Source organism: Simochromis diagramma, unplaced genomic scaffold (assembly GCF_900408965.1).
Source record: "Simochromis diagramma unplaced genomic scaffold, fSimDia1.1 OVJJ01000514.1, whole genome shotgun sequence".
In the NCBI taxonomy this organism is placed as follows: Eukaryota; Metazoa; Chordata; class Actinopteri; order Cichliformes; family Cichlidae; genus Simochromis; species Simochromis diagramma.
Window position 1 is genome coordinate 1,204,658 of NW_024387346.1, and position 17,856 is coordinate 1,222,513.

The 17,856-nt window shown below is 40.6% G+C and overlaps 1 protein-coding gene across 1 annotated transcript in view; it reads right to left on the reverse strand.

Annotated features, from left to right (window-relative positions):
- Positions 1 to 17,856, reverse strand: part of vwa8 (von Willebrand factor A domain containing 8) — an 80,280-nt gene that overhangs the window by 38,632 nt on the left and 23,792 nt on the right. Inside the window, exons 15-25 of the mRNA XM_040006763.1 lie at positions 12,320 to 12,503; positions 11,954 to 12,031; positions 11,522 to 11,637; positions 11,200 to 11,300; positions 8,614 to 8,720; positions 7,253 to 7,324; positions 6,368 to 6,444; positions 3,223 to 3,298; positions 1,369 to 1,504; positions 768 to 887; positions 399 to 604 (exon numbers count right to left, since the gene is read on the reverse strand). Coding sequence (XP_039862697.1) covers positions 399 to 604; positions 768 to 887; positions 1,369 to 1,504; positions 3,223 to 3,298; positions 6,368 to 6,444; positions 7,253 to 7,324; positions 8,614 to 8,720; positions 11,200 to 11,300; positions 11,522 to 11,637; positions 11,954 to 12,031; positions 12,320 to 12,503 — 1,273 coding nt within the window. The remainder of the gene's footprint in view (positions 1 to 398; positions 605 to 767; positions 888 to 1,368; positions 1,505 to 3,222; positions 3,299 to 6,367; positions 6,445 to 7,252; positions 7,325 to 8,613; positions 8,721 to 11,199; positions 11,301 to 11,521; positions 11,638 to 11,953; positions 12,032 to 12,319; positions 12,504 to 17,856) is intronic.

The following is a 17,856-nucleotide window of genomic DNA, read 5'->3' on the forward strand; positions in this document are numbered from 1 at the left end:
TAGAGGGGGCGCGGAAGCCCCACCCACCTGTTACTCAAACCTCTTTTTTTTTTTATCATTGATAGCCAATCAGAAGAAACCTGGCTTAAAGGAACAGAGCTAAAACATAGATTCGATTTTTTTGAACTCTCACTCAAGTAACGCCACTTTACTGGAGGATAAAAACATGGAGATACCGTTGATCCCTTTAACTGACAGTTAGCTGTATGTTTAAGCTGTAAGCTTCTGAAAGTGGACCAAAGCACAGACACCCTCTCTCCTCTTGGAGACAGCTATATTTTGAGGAGACTCTCTAACATTATTAAAGCACTAGCAGTTCAGGATTCAGGTCGCATAAATGTTATGAATTATTAATAAAAGGTAGTCAGTATGTACCGTATTTCAGTGTGTCTTCCTACCTGGAGGTGTCTGACAATGTTGACCACTTCTCTAGTAGAATAGGGGTAGTTGATGGTACCCTGGTCGGCCAAGGACCTGAGCTCTCCAAAGGCTGCCACGAGCTTTTGCAACGTAGCATCGGGAACATCGGGGCCATACTGTTTTAGCATAGCCAGCTCCGCTTTGGGCTTCGGGTTGTCCACAGCATGGCAGCTAAAAATATCGCCTGGTACAAAATACAAGACAGAATTTAATGTGTTTCTCTCCATATACAATATTCGATACCCAGGGCAAAAAAAAAGGTTAAGTGTTTATCTATTTTTAATGTGTTGGGGTATTAATGTAGTAGGAAAAGCCTCGGTTTCAGTTGTGCGTGTGTTTTTGGGTACCTAGAGCTCCAAAGAAGTCATTGCCCAGAAAAGGAAAACCAGGTCTGTTAGCGAGGACGATCATCCTGAAGTCTGGGTGCATAATTATGGTGTCAGGCCTCCCCTCGGCTTCACGTGGACCTGTGGAACAGACAGTTGTTGTCTACACATGACCAAAACAAGCACAGTTTCATCTCAGTCTGTTTCTGTATGAATCTCCTTTTTTACTCTGTGTTTTAATTTGTGTCACAGATTTTCACACACACCTCTACTACGCTGACAGCCTGAAGGTCGTGTTTATGAAGTCTCAAGATTGCGTTTACATTCCACTAGGAGGATGAGCCTCTCAGGAATGGAGTAGCTGTCAGCAGCCCATGTGATTACATGGGAATATGTGGAAAAACTAAATGTTTACAGAGCAGCGTGATCCAAAATCTGTTGGTACCTGTCCATAAAGGCTTTTATCCTAAGCTTCCTTCAGTGGCCTGCATCTGATGTTCCACTCGTGTTTGCCTTGCAGTACATGCAGTCCTTAATTCGTCGTAAAAACAGTTGTCGTTCTGTATCTGGGACATGTCTGCTGTCAAGGTGTGTGCATGCATGAATGTGCGTATGAGTGCACCTGAGATGATTCTGCGTCCATCAGCCAGGATCATCTCTCCGCTCTCCACCAGGGTTTTGAGAATGCAGGTGACGTTTGTAGGAGCTTTGTCGGCCTCATCTATCACTAACACATGGCCAAACTTCACTGCCTTTACCTGAACACAGACAACACACACAAACATACACACACATGCCATTTGACTAACAAAAAAGCACAACTGCTGTTACAGTTGGGAAAAAGCTGATGATGAAGATGCTGTCCCAGATAGAAAGAGTTCATGTGGTGAATACATATATCAAACTGGCCTACACATTCACAATCCACCCTCACAGGTTTTTTCCACTTATTTTATTTGACTAAGTAGTCCTAATTTTGGGATTGTGTAGGTGTGCATCACAATGTACTAAAAGCTCTGGACACTGTGTTCTGAGAAGTCATCAGATATGCTCCTATGAAAGCTGCTTATTCGACACATAAGTTGAGAAAGTTCTTAGGCATATGGGAGACACAAATACCACAGTTTCTTCTCTGCTGGCGATTAGAACAACAAAGCTACTATTGTGTATTTTTATTTTCATGTATTTCATGGAGTAAACCATTAAGAGGGCTGCCATTGTCAAGCAAAATAATCCTTTTTTAAAATCTTGATCTAAAATGGCCAAGATGGATATCTTTCTCTGAGATTAAAAAAAAGCAAATAATGTTCACACACAACTCTGTGCCACTGCACCCAGAAATGCAATACACTATTGATGCTTTTGTATCTTTCACTAAAAAGTCCAGAAAATAAGACAAATCACTGGTAATCATAAGTGGAATCCAATGACAGTCCCTGAGCATTCACATACTGTTATACATAATATTATATATTTACATGTGTATACACATATAAATAGATTTTGATGTGGAGTCCTCAAAGCTCCATCCTTGGACCTTTCATACTTACATATACACCCTTTCTCTATCTCAGATGTTACATTCATATTACATTTCATTCTTATTCACACCGCACACATCAGTGTCACCTCAGGACTACTGAGCCCTACACTTGAAATTAATGAGTGGATGTGCCCAAACTTCCTGAAATTGAAAGAAAAGACTGAGGTATATTTTTTTTCACCTCTAAAGAAAAAAGAATTAAAGTCTCTAACCTATCTAGACGAATGTTGCTTAAATTCTCAAACCAGGCAAGAAATCTTGAAATAATTATTGACTGACCTAAATATCGATAGTCATATAAAGACAATTAAAAAAAATCAGCCTATTAACCTTAATCTTAAAACTATAGCAAAAATGTATGGATGTCTGTTGTTACAGTTGTGAAAAAGCTGATGATGAAGATGCTGTCCCAGATAGAAAGAGTTCACGTGGTGAATACATATATCAAACTGGCCTACACATTCACAATCCGCAGGATGTCTGTCTAAAACTGATACAAAAATAAGTAAATCTGTGCACAGATTTCTTTTTAGTGGACTATTGTAACAGTGTCTTTATGGGTCTTACTAAAACTCCATCAGACAGCTACAGCTCATTTAGATTCCTGTAATTACACAAAAACAGTTGAGCACATTAGTCCAATTCTCAAATCTCTGCACAGGCTTTCTTCATCACAAAAGATGGCTTTTAGAACACTTCTAATAGTTCACACTAAGAATTAAACTGACTGAGTTACATTTCAAATGTACTTGTACCTTACAAAACATCCAGAACTCTGAGGTAAATAAGAACATGCTTTCTATGTGGCAAAAACAAATAAAACCATACAGAATAAAACGATTCCAACACAACTTGATTTGTGGTGATGATCATGTCTACCACAATATACATCTGTGGCATCTGTGAACATGGGGGGAAAAAAAACTAACTGACCAGAGGGGAGTCCTCATATGTAATGATGCCATCTCGCACCGAGGGCTGTAAGGTCAGAGTCTGGACTGTTGTATCCCTGCAGAGGCAAAAAAATATAACGAAAAAAGAAGATGGTTACAACAGAGCCATTACATAAGAGGAAACAGGCTCAAAGAATTCCGAGCAGAAATCCATGTGGACAGTAAAGACGGCTAGGTAATGGGAAACATATCTGCTGTCATGTTGTTGCTCTAACCCGTAAGCACAACACTAATTATGGTAGTAAAAATGTGGGTAAAGGTACTTAAAAAAAACTTTTTAAGCCTTGCTGTAATGTGAATTACTTCTACACCTGTTCAGTGCTTTGGTGCAACAAGCCACAATGCACACCAGTCGACAATCTGCCTTGACTTTGGACTCTCTAATGCGCCGTTTATACCCTTGTTAGCATCCAAATGAATGTTTACCCTCTCTCCTCATTCATTTAGCGTTTCAAGATAACTGCCCAGGCATGTTTCAAAGATGGCTGCTGAGTAGCAAGACTGGCATTAGAAGGACTTTAGCTACACATACATGCACAGCAGGGGAGAAGCACAGCACATCTTTATTAGACAAACAAATTGTACTTTTTCTTTTAATTATATAGTGCTAGAAAAAAAAGTGCACCCTTAGAAATGCTTTCTATTTCTTAAGGAGTTTTTTGGGGACTTTTCCTTCATTAGATAGTGGAATGGAGAGTGGAGAGGAAAGCAAGGGGACTCGGGTCGCATATGAACCCATGGTGCCTCATTTCAGCCTGGTTGCATGTGCTCACCTGCTTGCCCCATAAGCTTAAGTTACACTCAGAAATGCTTTGTATTAAGAACAAAAAGGGCAAAACAGGTTCTGGTTACTAATTCTTCTACACAAGTTCAAAGTAACTCCTAACTGAAATGGCTAAACTTAGTCTTGTTGAACTGAAAGGGTAACTCTGGTGATCAGATCTTGCACATGTTTCTCGTAGTGCTTTTTTTACTTGAACATTTGTTACTATCATTTGATAAGTGTAGATGCAGTGTAGCTAAAAAAAAAAAAGGTGTCAGTGACACTGTACTTGTTTTCCACAGGCCAGCCACACAATCATAACACTGAACATTTCCCCGACAACTATAACTCCCTGGGGTCGCCCAAAATTTTCTCTTCCTCTGAACATCTCCTCTCGCTTGCTCTTCGATATCTCACAATATCTGACCCAGGAGCTGTCCTAGTTTCCTTCCTGGCCCGGCTGCATGTGTCTTGCTTTTTCTGAGCCACATCTCTGTAGGCCTTCAGTCACACAGGCTCCCAATAGCCACAGGCAGATATTTCTGCCTCTGCCCTGGTCTAATATTAGCTGCTGCTACAGTAGCAAACCAGGCCACATCCATGCTCAGCTCCACTTTGACTTTCACATGACTTTAAACAACTACACACGCACAGGCAGTAGAAAAATCTGGCCTTAAGAATGATATTGAATATGTTATTGATCTAGAATTGACCGGCGTCAAAATTAAACTTTTCTCCAGTAAATTGCTCAGCTTCCATCAGAGTCATTGATTTCTTATAAGTGCCGAGATCAAAATGAGGCCCATCTCTTGGCTCCATGATCTGAGCTACAGTCAACAGCAACCCATCAATCTATTAATGCAAGAACCTGACCTAAAATTCTTATGGTGTCACCATGTGAGTATTTATAGAACCAGGGGACCCGGATTAACAAAGACTGAAAAGGCTTTTCTTTAGTTTGTCCATGTAAAGTCTTCGTTCTGGGAAAGAAAGGCCTAATTTACTGAGGAAAAAAAATTAATTTTAATGCTCTTATATGAGAAGGTCAAGGCTGCCAAGGTAGTAAGAAAAATACTGGCTTTTTCCTTACAGCTTTTGGTGGAACAGGAAAGTTTAGTGACATATCTTTAAAAAACATTAAAACATCAAATTAAAAGTGGCATCAGACACACTGAGCAGGGAAGTCTTCTTTGTCCATCTGATTTATTCCAACAACTGTGTTGTAATAAAGAAGCTCTTCATTCACACCTCTCATGTTTGTCTGTCTTCCTTCACCCACAACCAGCCAGGCAGATCCCTGCCCCTCCCTGAGCCTGGTTCTGTTGGTAGTTTCTTCCTGTTAAAAAGGGAGCTTTTCCTCCCCCCTGTCCCCGAGTGCTTGCTCATTGGATGGGTCCATCTGATTGTTGGAGTTTTCTCTCAATTATCGTAGAATCTTTACCATTACACTATAAAGCACTTTGAGGAAATTGGCGCAACTTGGAGCTATATAATGTACTAATTTTAAACTGGAGACTGCCACTGTGTTGGCTGGCCATTTCAACTCATTTCTTTGCCATTGCATATGTGTTTACAATTTTCAAGTAACCTACAATAACAGAGAAAATCCAACAATCCAACGTCACCCTATGAACAAGCTTTTGGCAACAGTGGGAAGGAAAAACTCCCTTTTAACATGAAGAAACCAGGAAGAATCAGGCTGAGGGAGGGGGCAGCCATCTTTTTTGACCAGTTGGGGGTGAAGGGAGGGGGCCAGGTGAAAAGACACACTATGGAAGAGAGTCAGAGATTAATGACTAAATGTGAATGATAAGAGATAAGTGTCTCTTAACTGTTCTGCTGGTCAACTCGGTTTCTTGATTCAGTTAAAAAAATGAATTTCAGATTACATAACATAATCTTTCCACATAGCTCCTTGTTACTGCAGCAGTACCCTCTGAAGCAGAAAGTTGTTGGTTGGGAACCACTACTCTAAACATGAACCTTATAAAACTTTAACTTAGCTTCTGGAACTAAAAGTCTCCAGAATGACTTCTCTGCTTCCAAAAATAAGGCTACTTGTGCTGAAATCCATGGGAAAACAAAATTTAGGCTCTCTGATCTAATCAAACTGATGAGTTTATGGTCTCAGTAACTGGTTTTAGATCTTATCACTGGCAACATAAATCATTAGTAAATCATGATTTCAATTAGAGTCAAAAAGAAAAACACCGTAGGGTATGCTTAGTGGAGGAGCTACGCTGTGGCTGGGGGTGCAGAGTACCTTTATTTCTCAGTGAGACTTCTTAGTTGGCTCATGAAGTTTGGTTTCAAAAAGGCTAGGACAGCAACAGAAAAATGATGCTATGGTGATTCTCCTCACCTGTGGAGCTGTAGATATTCTCTGGGCCTGTTGAGAAGGTGCAGGAACCGGTCCACAATTTTATTTTTGCCAACACCCTGTGGAGGGACATCATCATCAGTCTTTATATGTGGACTGTGTTTGTAGTTAGACCACAAAGATAGAAAGAAGCATCCATTTCAACTTTCAAAGAGGCAGGACTGAGAGGAAGACCCAACTGCATCCCTCTAATTTTGATGGTGCTTTGCTGTGACAGGGGCTGTTCTTCGGGACTCCCACCGGCATCCCACAGAGCCTGTCGGATCTCTCGGCCAGTCTGTCAGATGTCCAGTAAGTCGCTCTGACAGCTCGTAATGCCTCAGCGTGGACCGTGCATGGTCACACACTCAGATTTGCAAATGCCTTCTGCCACTCAGTCCCTCTCATATGCAAGCGCACAAATAAACACAAACACAGAAACACTCCTCTGGGCTCACAGCACACCATGTCCAGTCATCCATCCTCATCTATCCTCCCTTTAACCCTGCCCAGTTGGACAACGCTGGGGGCACAGAGTGTCCCCCAAGGAGTTGCTGCATGTGTCCTTATGTTACTTATGCCTTATGTGAACTGTGACTGCGCAGGGTTGGAGGGTGACATGAGGACGCAGGGAGTCTATTTCGTAACTCTTCCCTCCATGCTCGAACAGAGCTGACATGGGTGGCCTACTTCACTAAAATCCACTACTGCAGAAATGAGACAAAACCATGGTCTGCAAACACAGATCTGACCTCTGTTTATTTTACATGACAAAAAGTGGGTTTGTAATCCTGACCATAAATGGACCAAAGGTTGCCCAGGGTTCTTTTCCGTGGGCAGAGGAAATTACAATATGGTGAAATTAATACGCTTTCAAACATCACTCACCTGGTTTCCCACTAAGAGGAGGTGCTCTCCTAACAGAAAGTCTTTCAGCATGTCCTCCATCACCATCATGTGCTGCAGAGATATTTAAGCAAACACATATTCAGCTGAACAAGTAGCTCAGATTGTAATTTAACCCAGATGGATGTTGCAAAGAGCAATACTGCTTACAGTTGAGAATAAATCAGCTTAAAATGTATTAAAAACAACAAAGTTTGCTCAGAAAACAGGTCATTCATAAAGTAGGTCATCCTCGTTGCTTCCATCCTATCTCAACCTCTTCCACCTTTTTTATTTCGGACCAAAACACGGGCAGGCAGAGGAAAAAGCGCAAAATGGGGACATGAAGAAAGAGATAAATCATCAGTGTTGCCAGAGGATGTCACAGTATCATTACCATGGCTGGTTGTTTTTTGGATATACTGCAAGTAATGTCACCAATAAGGCAAGGATTAGGCACAAGACACTAGCATTAAACCAAACAAAAACCTATTGATTTATCCGCTGAGGAAAGCGATCTGTGAACGGGATACCAAAGGCAAAATTTATGGAACTTGCTGCATTTAAAGATTTGATTCAGATTCAGCTGCTTGAGTTGTGATATTTGTTACCACTCAGCATCAATCAGCACAGAGCAACAGAAGTAGGACTGTGAAGAATCTGAAAAGAAAGATAAGCACTTGGAGTTCTGCCCATTTTCACCCCCACAGCATGTACCCTGAAGCCGATGTGACTTTTGTATTTTTGGCAACTGAACATTTTAAAAACTGAAAAACACAAAGTCCATCAGGAGGAAGCTTTTTTAAATTTTTTTAATCCTATTTAAACACCAAAACTCAATGTCTATCACACCAAACATTCAGCAGTAATCATGCCTGGCGTACACACGACGACACAGACAGTTAAGAATTTTATTATACCATAAAACCCCCCAATACCAACCAATCAGAGGTCGCTAACAGTGTATTGGGGCTGATGTTACTGCCAGGCCAGATTAGCATCTCTAAAACTATCTGATAAGGGTCCAACACAGATGAGAAAGAGCATGGCCAGAGGTAATATCAGCTAATACCGGAACTAAAAGCAAAATCCTTACACAATGAAAACTTTAATCTGACAAAGGCAAGTATGATAACGATGACAACAAGGGACAGAGCTGTGTTTTCATTGGTGTATGATTGCCTGAACTGGGTGGTGGTGAATCTGCAGAGCTAAGCTTTCTCAGTTTGAGGGAGAAAAAAAAAAGAGCAATTGAAATTCAGATTACGCTTTACTGGTTGTAATCTGCCTTAGCACTTATGTGATCAAATCTGGGTCATGTGCTGAGACTGAAAAAAGTCTTTTCCAGCCCTCTCACAGCTTACCTGGGGATTATCATAGAAGAGCACGTCAGGAACCTTCATTTTCTGGTCAGCATTGTAGATGGGAGCGGAGACACTCCCAATGGTCAACACACCGTCCTTTACCATACCTGTAGAAATACAGCAATGTGGGCCATAAACATGGGCTTCTTCATTTAGACTGACTAATGCTGGGAATAGTTCCTTTTACCCCAACTCAGACTTTGAGATGCAGTGATTTGACCGTACAAACTGCAATAAAACTGCATTTTCTCACATGCAGCCCATGCCCAAACCTTTCTGGACATGAGAGAAACGCATGTGAGACAGAGGTGCCTCCAGAATTTTTTAATTATTGGGGTGGCCATATGGGAGCCACTAAAAATATTGGGGTGGGACACAAAAAAGAGAATTTACAGTTTTATTATGCTGTTGTCAAAAAAGAGAGAGTGCTTGCAGTACTGGTGCCTTCTGGAGCTGTTTAATTGAATTGTCTAAATAATAATCGGGCGTGCTGTGTGGTACAGCCAAGTTTGTGCTTTATCTTTGGTGAGTAAAATGCTATTATTATTAGCGGACACCTTAGGACTTCACCATCTTGTACAAATATTCTCACTTCTGGCTCAAAAATAAAATAAAATCCAAGTCTAACGCTCCAGAAACCTATGACGCCATGGTGGCTAGGTCTATCTTTTAAGTACAGTCTTTGATGAAAATATAACATTGGACACTTTAACCTGCTGCTGCTGAATACAAAGTTGGTGTGATGTCAGATTGTGCTGATGCACGACTATCAAAGCTAACAGGAAATATTCTTCCAGTGGAAAAGAAGAACTATCAACATTCATAACATAATATGGATGAATAATGCATATCAGAAATCTGATACTGTCATTCATGTCTAGAAGATGTATCAGTGTAGTTGGCAAAAATTCGGAAACGTTACATTTCTATTGCTTTTTTGTTTTTGTTTAGGTACCTTGCCTGTACTGCAGGCAGCACGTGTATTGAAGCTGCAGTTCTCTCAGAACTGACAGGGACAGCATACTAGTGTCCTTAAATGCTGAAGAAGGAGCAATACACCCAAAAGCACGGGGGAAACTGCAGGCAGAAGATGGTAACTAATGCTGCTACTGCAAAATCTCTGCCCATGCTTTAAGAAAGGCAACAGGGCTATACACAAACAATGCTAATGTTGCTAATTTCAAAGCAAAGGAGAAAATACCTCAAATTTCATGAAGCAGCTAAAAGCATGGAATTACAGTTTCATTAAGAATTCCAGGTGGATGAGTTTCAATTCAACATTCAACAACATCCACAGAATTATCCTTCTTATGTTATCCTGAAATACACATTGGCGCTTTGTATGAGACAGCTGGCTGTGCCAGGTTAAAATCAGCTTTGCCCCATCAGTTACAATATTTGCAGTAGCTAATATAGAAATGCTTAACTGAGCATAATCTAATGAATGTCATACCTCATAGTGACATTAGCAAGCTACTAAGGAACCAACCCAACATTTCCTGCTAACAAAGCATTGTGCCAACATTTTAAGTAAACAACATGCCACCACCAAGTTAGTGGATTCAAACGACTTTTTTGACAAAGGAGGTTAAAAACATGGAAGAATCATTTTGTTTTGGCATCAAATGAGCATCAAGAATCATGTACCAATATTAGTAACCCAGTAGTAAATATCCTGGATTGTGACATGTAAGACAAAGAAAAATAATCCATGGAGTTCCACAGCATCCTTTTATTTTATGTTTTGATCTTACCTACCAATAGCATCATTAGCTGCTTTGTCACTGAGCATTTTGTCACCAGCTTTTTAGTGATAATAATCCCACTCACTGGTTTACATGAGTGGTGCTCCTAGCTCTCACATGCCAACTCACAATAGAACACTAATCACACACTCAAGTGATCCACTGTTCAAATTATTAGTGCTTTGGAAAACATCCATTTTACCTATAACCAGAATAATTGCATGCATGAGTCAAATGAGAGAGTCAAACCTGATTTTTGACAATGCTGAGAGGTGCTTGTGAGTCAGAAGACGAGATTATTTTGGGTTGAGCTGTTTGTTTTCTTTGAGGCCAGCTGAATCCTGCTTTCCATCTTTTAAATAATACATGTGCCTGCGCTACCAGTATGTCTACACAGTAGAAGTCGACATTTATTCTTTACAAGGAAACAGATCACAAGTTCAGAATGAATGCTAAGAGACAAAACTTTCCAGTTACCAGCTTTACAAGTTATTTGTCATTTATCGTGCATTGTTCCATTTCTGTAGAATAAGCGATTGAGGTTGCCTTTGGAGGGGGGTTACAGTTCTATATTCAGTTATTAACCTATGTTCCGTAATATTGGTACAATAAAGACTTTATTGCTGTATGTAAATGAAGCGAACTGATTTGTGCTTCTGCTGGTATACAGTGCTGTGCAGAAGTCTTGAGTCACAATCTTAACGGTCCTCTATGAATCATTCAAGAACAAAAAAGACACCTAACTAAAGGGATGAGCCTGTGTTATGTCAACAACACATAACACACAATTTCGCATAATATACCATTTTAAATCTAATTGATCTAAGTGACTGGAACTCACAGGGATAATCAAGAGAGCGATCAGCGGGGTCTGTTGCATCCTGTATGGAGCAGTTCATGAGGTTTTTTTGAAGAGAGGAACGGGCCAGGCTGGGCAGGAATCTAAAACACACACACGCACAAAATAAAAACCCACACAGTTGCCTTGTTTTTATGACACACAAATCAAATATTAACATTAATTTCTGTCTATCCATATTGCTGAAACCTAACCCAGCCATCACAGAGTGAGATGTGGGGTCTACCCTGGACAGCTTGTGTGTGTGTGTGTGTGGGTGTGTGAGAGAGAGAGAGAAAGAGAGAGAGAGAGAGAAAGTGTGTACCTGGAGAGACAAGCCTTATTAACTGCGTGAGTGATGCTCTCCTCAGGGTGCTGAGAGAGACGGCGACAGATCCTTAGCAGCTGTCTAGTGGAGAGAGACGAGGCCAGAGACTGTGCCTAGCAACAGACACCATACATGAGTAGCCTCCAAACATCTCTACCTTTATATCTGCACGAAAAAATATCTGCAATCTGACACGTGATTGTTGGACTGTACACTTCTGACATCCATTTACACCACCTGGAACGAGAACAACACCTGTATTTTGGGAGGTTTCTCAAAACTCCACTACCATTTACCTGTATCTGTAGTTTGTCACATGCTAGGTCTGGTGAAGTAAACCCAAAATTCTGTTATAATAATGCAGTAATAATGTTCATGTCCCGCCCACCATTTGGGAACTGCTGCCATATGTAAAGCACACACACTTACTGTGGGGTCATTTGTCTTGCGGAGACTGTGTGCGAGGTGCAGTAGCTGCTCTGCTCCTTCCATCGGTACATTAGGAGCCTAAAAACAAAAGAAGAAAAAGAAGCCAAGAAGGACTTATGATGAGAGTGGAAACAGAGGCGTTGTCTTCCAGTTAGAAAAATACTGGCAAACACCAGTGCTACCCCTCAGCCTCCTAGAGACACATGTATGGGATCAATTTCAAAATCCTACGTCGCCTTGTTTTCCAGTTATCAAATTCAAAGGATTTTAACAAAACTTGACCACTGACCTTTGACCAAGGTCAAGGTCACTGAGATTGAAACCCATCCAAGATTTTTAGTAGGTCTCAGTATTTGCATGTCTCACCAGTCCCTGTATGAGGCCCATCTCCTCTTCTTTGGCCAGCGGCATGACATTGTGGTAAAGGAACATAGTGAGTACCTCGGGGCCCAACCACTGCTGAGCTCTGCTGTTGCTGCCTGCACTCCCCACGACAGGGGGTTCTGCTAGGGCCAGCACTCTGAACGATGGATGAATGGGGAAAACTGATCTAAAAAGACACAAAAATAAACACACACGTTGGATCACGCTGGCACACAAGTTGAACATCTGTTCAAGTCGATGTGGAACGTAGGTGCACAGAGTGTTGCTCACGGATGTATCCGTTTGCATGTGTGTCCTAGCCAATCGAGCTCAGGGTTAAGAGCATGACTTTTGACAGCTGCCCATGAAATCTTCTGATTCAAGAGGACAGCAATGTCCATTTCTATCAAACCACGGAGACACCCATGCTGCGGCAGGATATATTTACACTACTGTGGGCAAAGTGGGCGCTAACCATCATCCAAGTCACTGGATGAATGTGTGGGAAGATATTTTATGCATAAAAACACACTCCACTATCTGCTGTACTCCCTCTGTTTGGTTGTATAATGTAGTGAGTATGAAACATTTAATTGTGTGAGATCCTGTTTCTCTTTAAACTTTATTCTACCTTATTCTAGTTGCTCAGACCTTTGCTGGTTAACTACTCCCTCAGTTTTCAACCGATTTAAACTTTATACTGTTCTGCTCCTTCTGCTAATGCCAGCTATATCTTTCCATGCTAATAACGTTTATACTTTTTGAGATATTAAGCTTTTTATTCAATTTTTGGGCCAATTTTGCTTAATGGGACCACATTATCAGTGTGATCACCAGTTTTGCTTGCCAGGCTGAGCCATGTTTTAGCTCAGTGAGATGAGCAGCTGTTCTCAGAGCAGGAGTTCGAATCCCGCTTATGACAAAAAAAAAAAAAATCAGTTAACAGTTCAACTGTTTAAACTCTTTTCAACACAAATTTCAGCTTTTTCACCCCTTTTTAGCAGAATGTTCACTTTTTCCACTACTTTTCAGCACAAATTCCAGCTTCTTCAGCTGTTTTCAGCACAAACTTTAGCTTCTTTACCTCTTTTTTTTTTTTGCAGAAATTCTGCTAATTCACCTGTTTTCAGCACAAAGTTCTGCTTCTTAATCTCTTTTCAGCAAAAAAAAATTCTGCTGATTCACCTCTTTTCAGTACAATTTTCAGCTTTTTCACCTCTTTTTAGGCAAGGCAAGGCAATTTTATTTGTATAGCACACTATCAGCACAAGGCAATTCAAGGTGCTTTACATGATTAAAATAAAACACAAAACACTATAAAAGTAAAATACAAGAAAACATTTACAAGAAAGCATTTACAATAAAACAATAATCAAGACAATAATTTATATGAAAAAATTTAAACAAAGAAGTAGAGAGCCATAATAGGATCAGTTACTCATAAGCAAGTCTAAATAAGTAAGTTTTAATTTTAGACTTAAAAGAGTTCAGTGTCTCTGCAGCTTTAAATTCTCCCGATAGTGTGTTCCAGATGTGAGGAGCATAGAAACTAAAAGCTGCTTCTCCATGTTTAGTTCTGGTTCAAGGGACGGTCAATAAACGAGAACTGGAGGACCTGACTGATCTAGATGGTTTGTACCATGATAGCAGATCCCTAATGTACTCTGGTGCTAACCCATTCAAAGATTTATAAACTAATAAAAGCACTTTAAAGTCAATTCTCTGAGCTACAGGGAGCCAGTGTAATGACTTTAGAACTGGAGTAATGTGCTCTATTTTCTTGGTTCTAGTGAGAACACGAGCAGCAGCGTTCTGAATCAGCTGCAGTTGTCTAATTGATCTTTTGGGTAAACTTGTGAAGATACTGTTACAGTAATCAAGCCGGCTAGAGATAAATGCATGGATGAGTTTTTCTAGATCTCCTTGTGTCATCAGTCCTTTAATCCTAGAAATGTTCCTCAGGTGATAGAAGGCTGACTTTGTTATAACTTTTATGTGGCCCTGGAGGTTCAGGTCTGAGTCCATTATTACACCTAAATTTCTGGCCTGATTGGTAGTTTCTAGTTGGACCAGTTTGAGCTGATTACTGATATTTAATCAATCTTTTTTGGGTCCAAAGATAAGTACTTCAGTTTTGTTATTGTTCAGTTGAAGGAAATTATGAGACATCCAGTTGTTAATTTGCTCAATGCATTTATTAAGAGTTTGGATAGGTTCAATATCACCTAGTGACATTGAGATATAAAGTTGAGTATCGTCTGCATAATTGTGGTAGTTAATATTATTGGTGGTTATAATCTGGCTTAACGGGAGCATGTAAATGCTAAATAAGAGGGGCCCTAGGATGGAACCCTGGGGGACCCCGCATGTGATTTCTATATTTTGTGATGAAAATTGGCTAATTGACACATAGAAGTTCCTGTTCTTAAGGTAGGACTTGAACCAGTCAAGTGCTGTACCAGAAAGTCTGGCCCAGCTCTCTAGACGTTCCAGTAATATATCATGATCAACGGTGTCAAACGCCACGCTAAGGTCCAGTAGTACCAATACTGTGGATTTCCCACGGACAGTATTTATACGGATGTCATTAAACACTTTGACAAGGGCTGTCTCGGTGCTGTGGTGCCTACGAAAACCAGACTGATAAATATCAAAGCGGTTGTTCATTGTGAGAAAGCTGTTTAACTGCTGGAAAACAGCTTTTTCAATAATTTTACCGATAAATGGAAGATTAGAGATTGGTCTGTAGTTTTGCATTAATGTGCTGTCTAGGTTCATTTTCTTTAATATTGGTTTGATAACTGCTATTTTTAAGGCTTTGGGAAAGACACCTGATAGAAGGGATGCGTTAACTATTTGGATCAGATCCTCCCTGATGGCTGGGAGGACCTTTTTAAGAAATAATACTATATAATAATATATCCAAGCAGCAGGTGGCAGAGCTTAGATTCTCAATAATTTTATCGAGGCTTGATTGATTTATTGTTTGAAAGGGAGTCATTTTCTCTGCATAAGTGCTAATTGGGCTTAACATCGGTATTGGGGTTGAAACTAATGTGCCAATCAATCTTCTGATTTTCAAGATCTTTTCAATAAAGAAGCTGGCAAATTCATTGCAGGCCCTGGTGGAGCTTAGTTCAGGGGCTATTGCCACTGGAGGAGTAGTTAATCTCTCCACTGTAGCAAATAATGTCCTAGCATTATTGTTTTTTCTATGAATAATCTCAGAGAAAAATGACTCCCTTGCATCCTTCAGGGATAGTTGATACTTATTCAGCCTCTCTTTATCTCGCAGTGAACCTGGAGTTGAGTTTTCCGCCATTTTTTCTCAGCATGCCGGCACTCTCTTTTTTCATTACATACCAGTGGATCACTTCTCCACGGAGACTTCTTTTTACTAGAGACAGTTTTAACCTTGAATGGTGCAATCTTATCCATCATGTCTAAGATTTTGGATAGAAAATCATCTGTCAGTTTGTTTACTGAATGTGTGTTGGTGGATGTTGGTGATTTAAACAAGGTGGAAGTGTACATCAGTTTAAAATATTCAGCTGAGTTTTCTTTAAGGAATCGTTTTGTTTTTTTTTAAACAGTGATCTTACTCTGATTAGGTATATTGGCTAAGATGTTGCTATCAAATGAAATGCAGAAATGATCAGATAATGCAATATCAGTAACGGCAATGTTAGAGATATTTAGATCTTTGCTAATACGTATGTCCAGAGTGTGTCCTCGATTATGCGTTGGCTCACTAATGTGCTGGATTAGATCAAAGTTATGGAGGACATAATTTAATGCTTTTGTTCTGCTATCTTGAGGCTTGTAAGTATGAATTTTAAAATCTCCCACAATTGCTATCTGGTCATAGTCTAGACATATTGCAGAGCAAAGGTCATTGAAATCATTAAAAAAGTTTGTATTAGATTTTGGTGGTCTATATATGTTTAGAAATAAAACTTTGTTTGGTTCATTTATTTCAGTAGCTAAATATTCAAATATATTCAGCACAATTTTCAGGTTCCTTATCTCTTTTTTGCTGAACATTCAGCATTTTCACCTCTTTTCAGCACAAATTCCAGATTCTTTTTTCAGCAGAAACCTCAGCTTCTCTTCCTCTTTTCAGCAGAAATTCTGCTGATTCACCTCTTTTTAGCGCAAAGTTCTGCTTCTTTACCCCTTTTCAGTAGAAACTTCTCCTGAAAGTTTCACTGCCCTCTCTTACCATCGGAGTGAATTTGGGACAGACACAAAAAAAAAAATGTCTAGTGACAATTTCTGAATAATATAAAGAATTTCACAACACAGTGAACTAGAAAAACCTTCATAAAAACAAGAGAAGACATTTTTTCAGCCACATGAAAATATCTTGAACAACAAAGAGTGGAAGAACTGAAAGGCCTTGTTATTGTTACGCACTGTTTTTTGCATGGTGAGGTGCTCGTTGCCAAGATCTAGCTCCTCTGTCAGATGATGTTGTGTATGTGATGAACTTTGTCAGGACAAGACCTCTGAGAAGCTGCATACATCCATCTTTATGTGACGAAATGGAAGCAGACGCACAACAGCTTTATTATCCATACGGAGGTCTGAAAGTTGTCGAGGGGCAAAGCCTGTCTATATGAGCTGCAGAAGGAACAAAAACTGTTTTTGACTGCTGAGAGGAACAGTGATGAGTGGTGTGTGCGGCTGCCATACAAGGAGACATCAACACTGCCGCACTGTGTGACATAACAGGTAAACATCTGGAAAGTCTTAGAGAGAAGTTGTCATTTTATTTCCTCTGAACTTTCGCTGAATGCCTTCACTGGGATATGAACCACAATAGATCAGCAGCAGTTTTTGGAAAGGAAGTGATGTGGTAAGAGCAGGGGGAACTAACTGAACTGAGACAAGCTAAGCTCTGCTGATCTACCTTTGGACAGTTTTTAGCCGACTGCACTAGACCCTTTTCCGGCTGAGAACCATGGCCTCAGATTTGGAGGTGCTGATCCTCATTCCCGCTGCTCCACACTCAGCTGGGACCACCACCCCGGTCTGCCAGTTCAGGGGTACTGCCCCTGATCTCCACGCAACATTGTAGAGGCGTGTCAACCAGGACAGCCCTACAACGTCCAGAGCCTTCAGGAACTCGGGGCGGACCTCATCAACACCAGGGGCTCTGCCACCAAGGAGTTGTTTAACTGCCTCAGTGACCTTGCCTCCGGAAATTGGGGGGGGGGTCATTCCCCTCATCCCCAGACTCTGCTTTGTCCTCGGAAGTCGTGTCAGTGGGATTAAGGAGGTCCTCGAAGTATTCCTTCCACCGCCTGACAATTTTCTCAGTCGAAACCAAACCGATTTGCTCAGTTGTAAATAAAACAGCAAAGTAAACGTGACCCGACAAACAAAACCTGAGTGAATTAAGTCCAGTTAAACACTGGACCACTGAACCACTGAGTGCTAAAACTCAGGTGAGGTTTCAAAGCTGTGTGCCGGAGATTGGACATAAGCCGCTGATAAAGTGGGTTCGCCAATAAAGTGCTCTGTTGGGAAACAAGCTC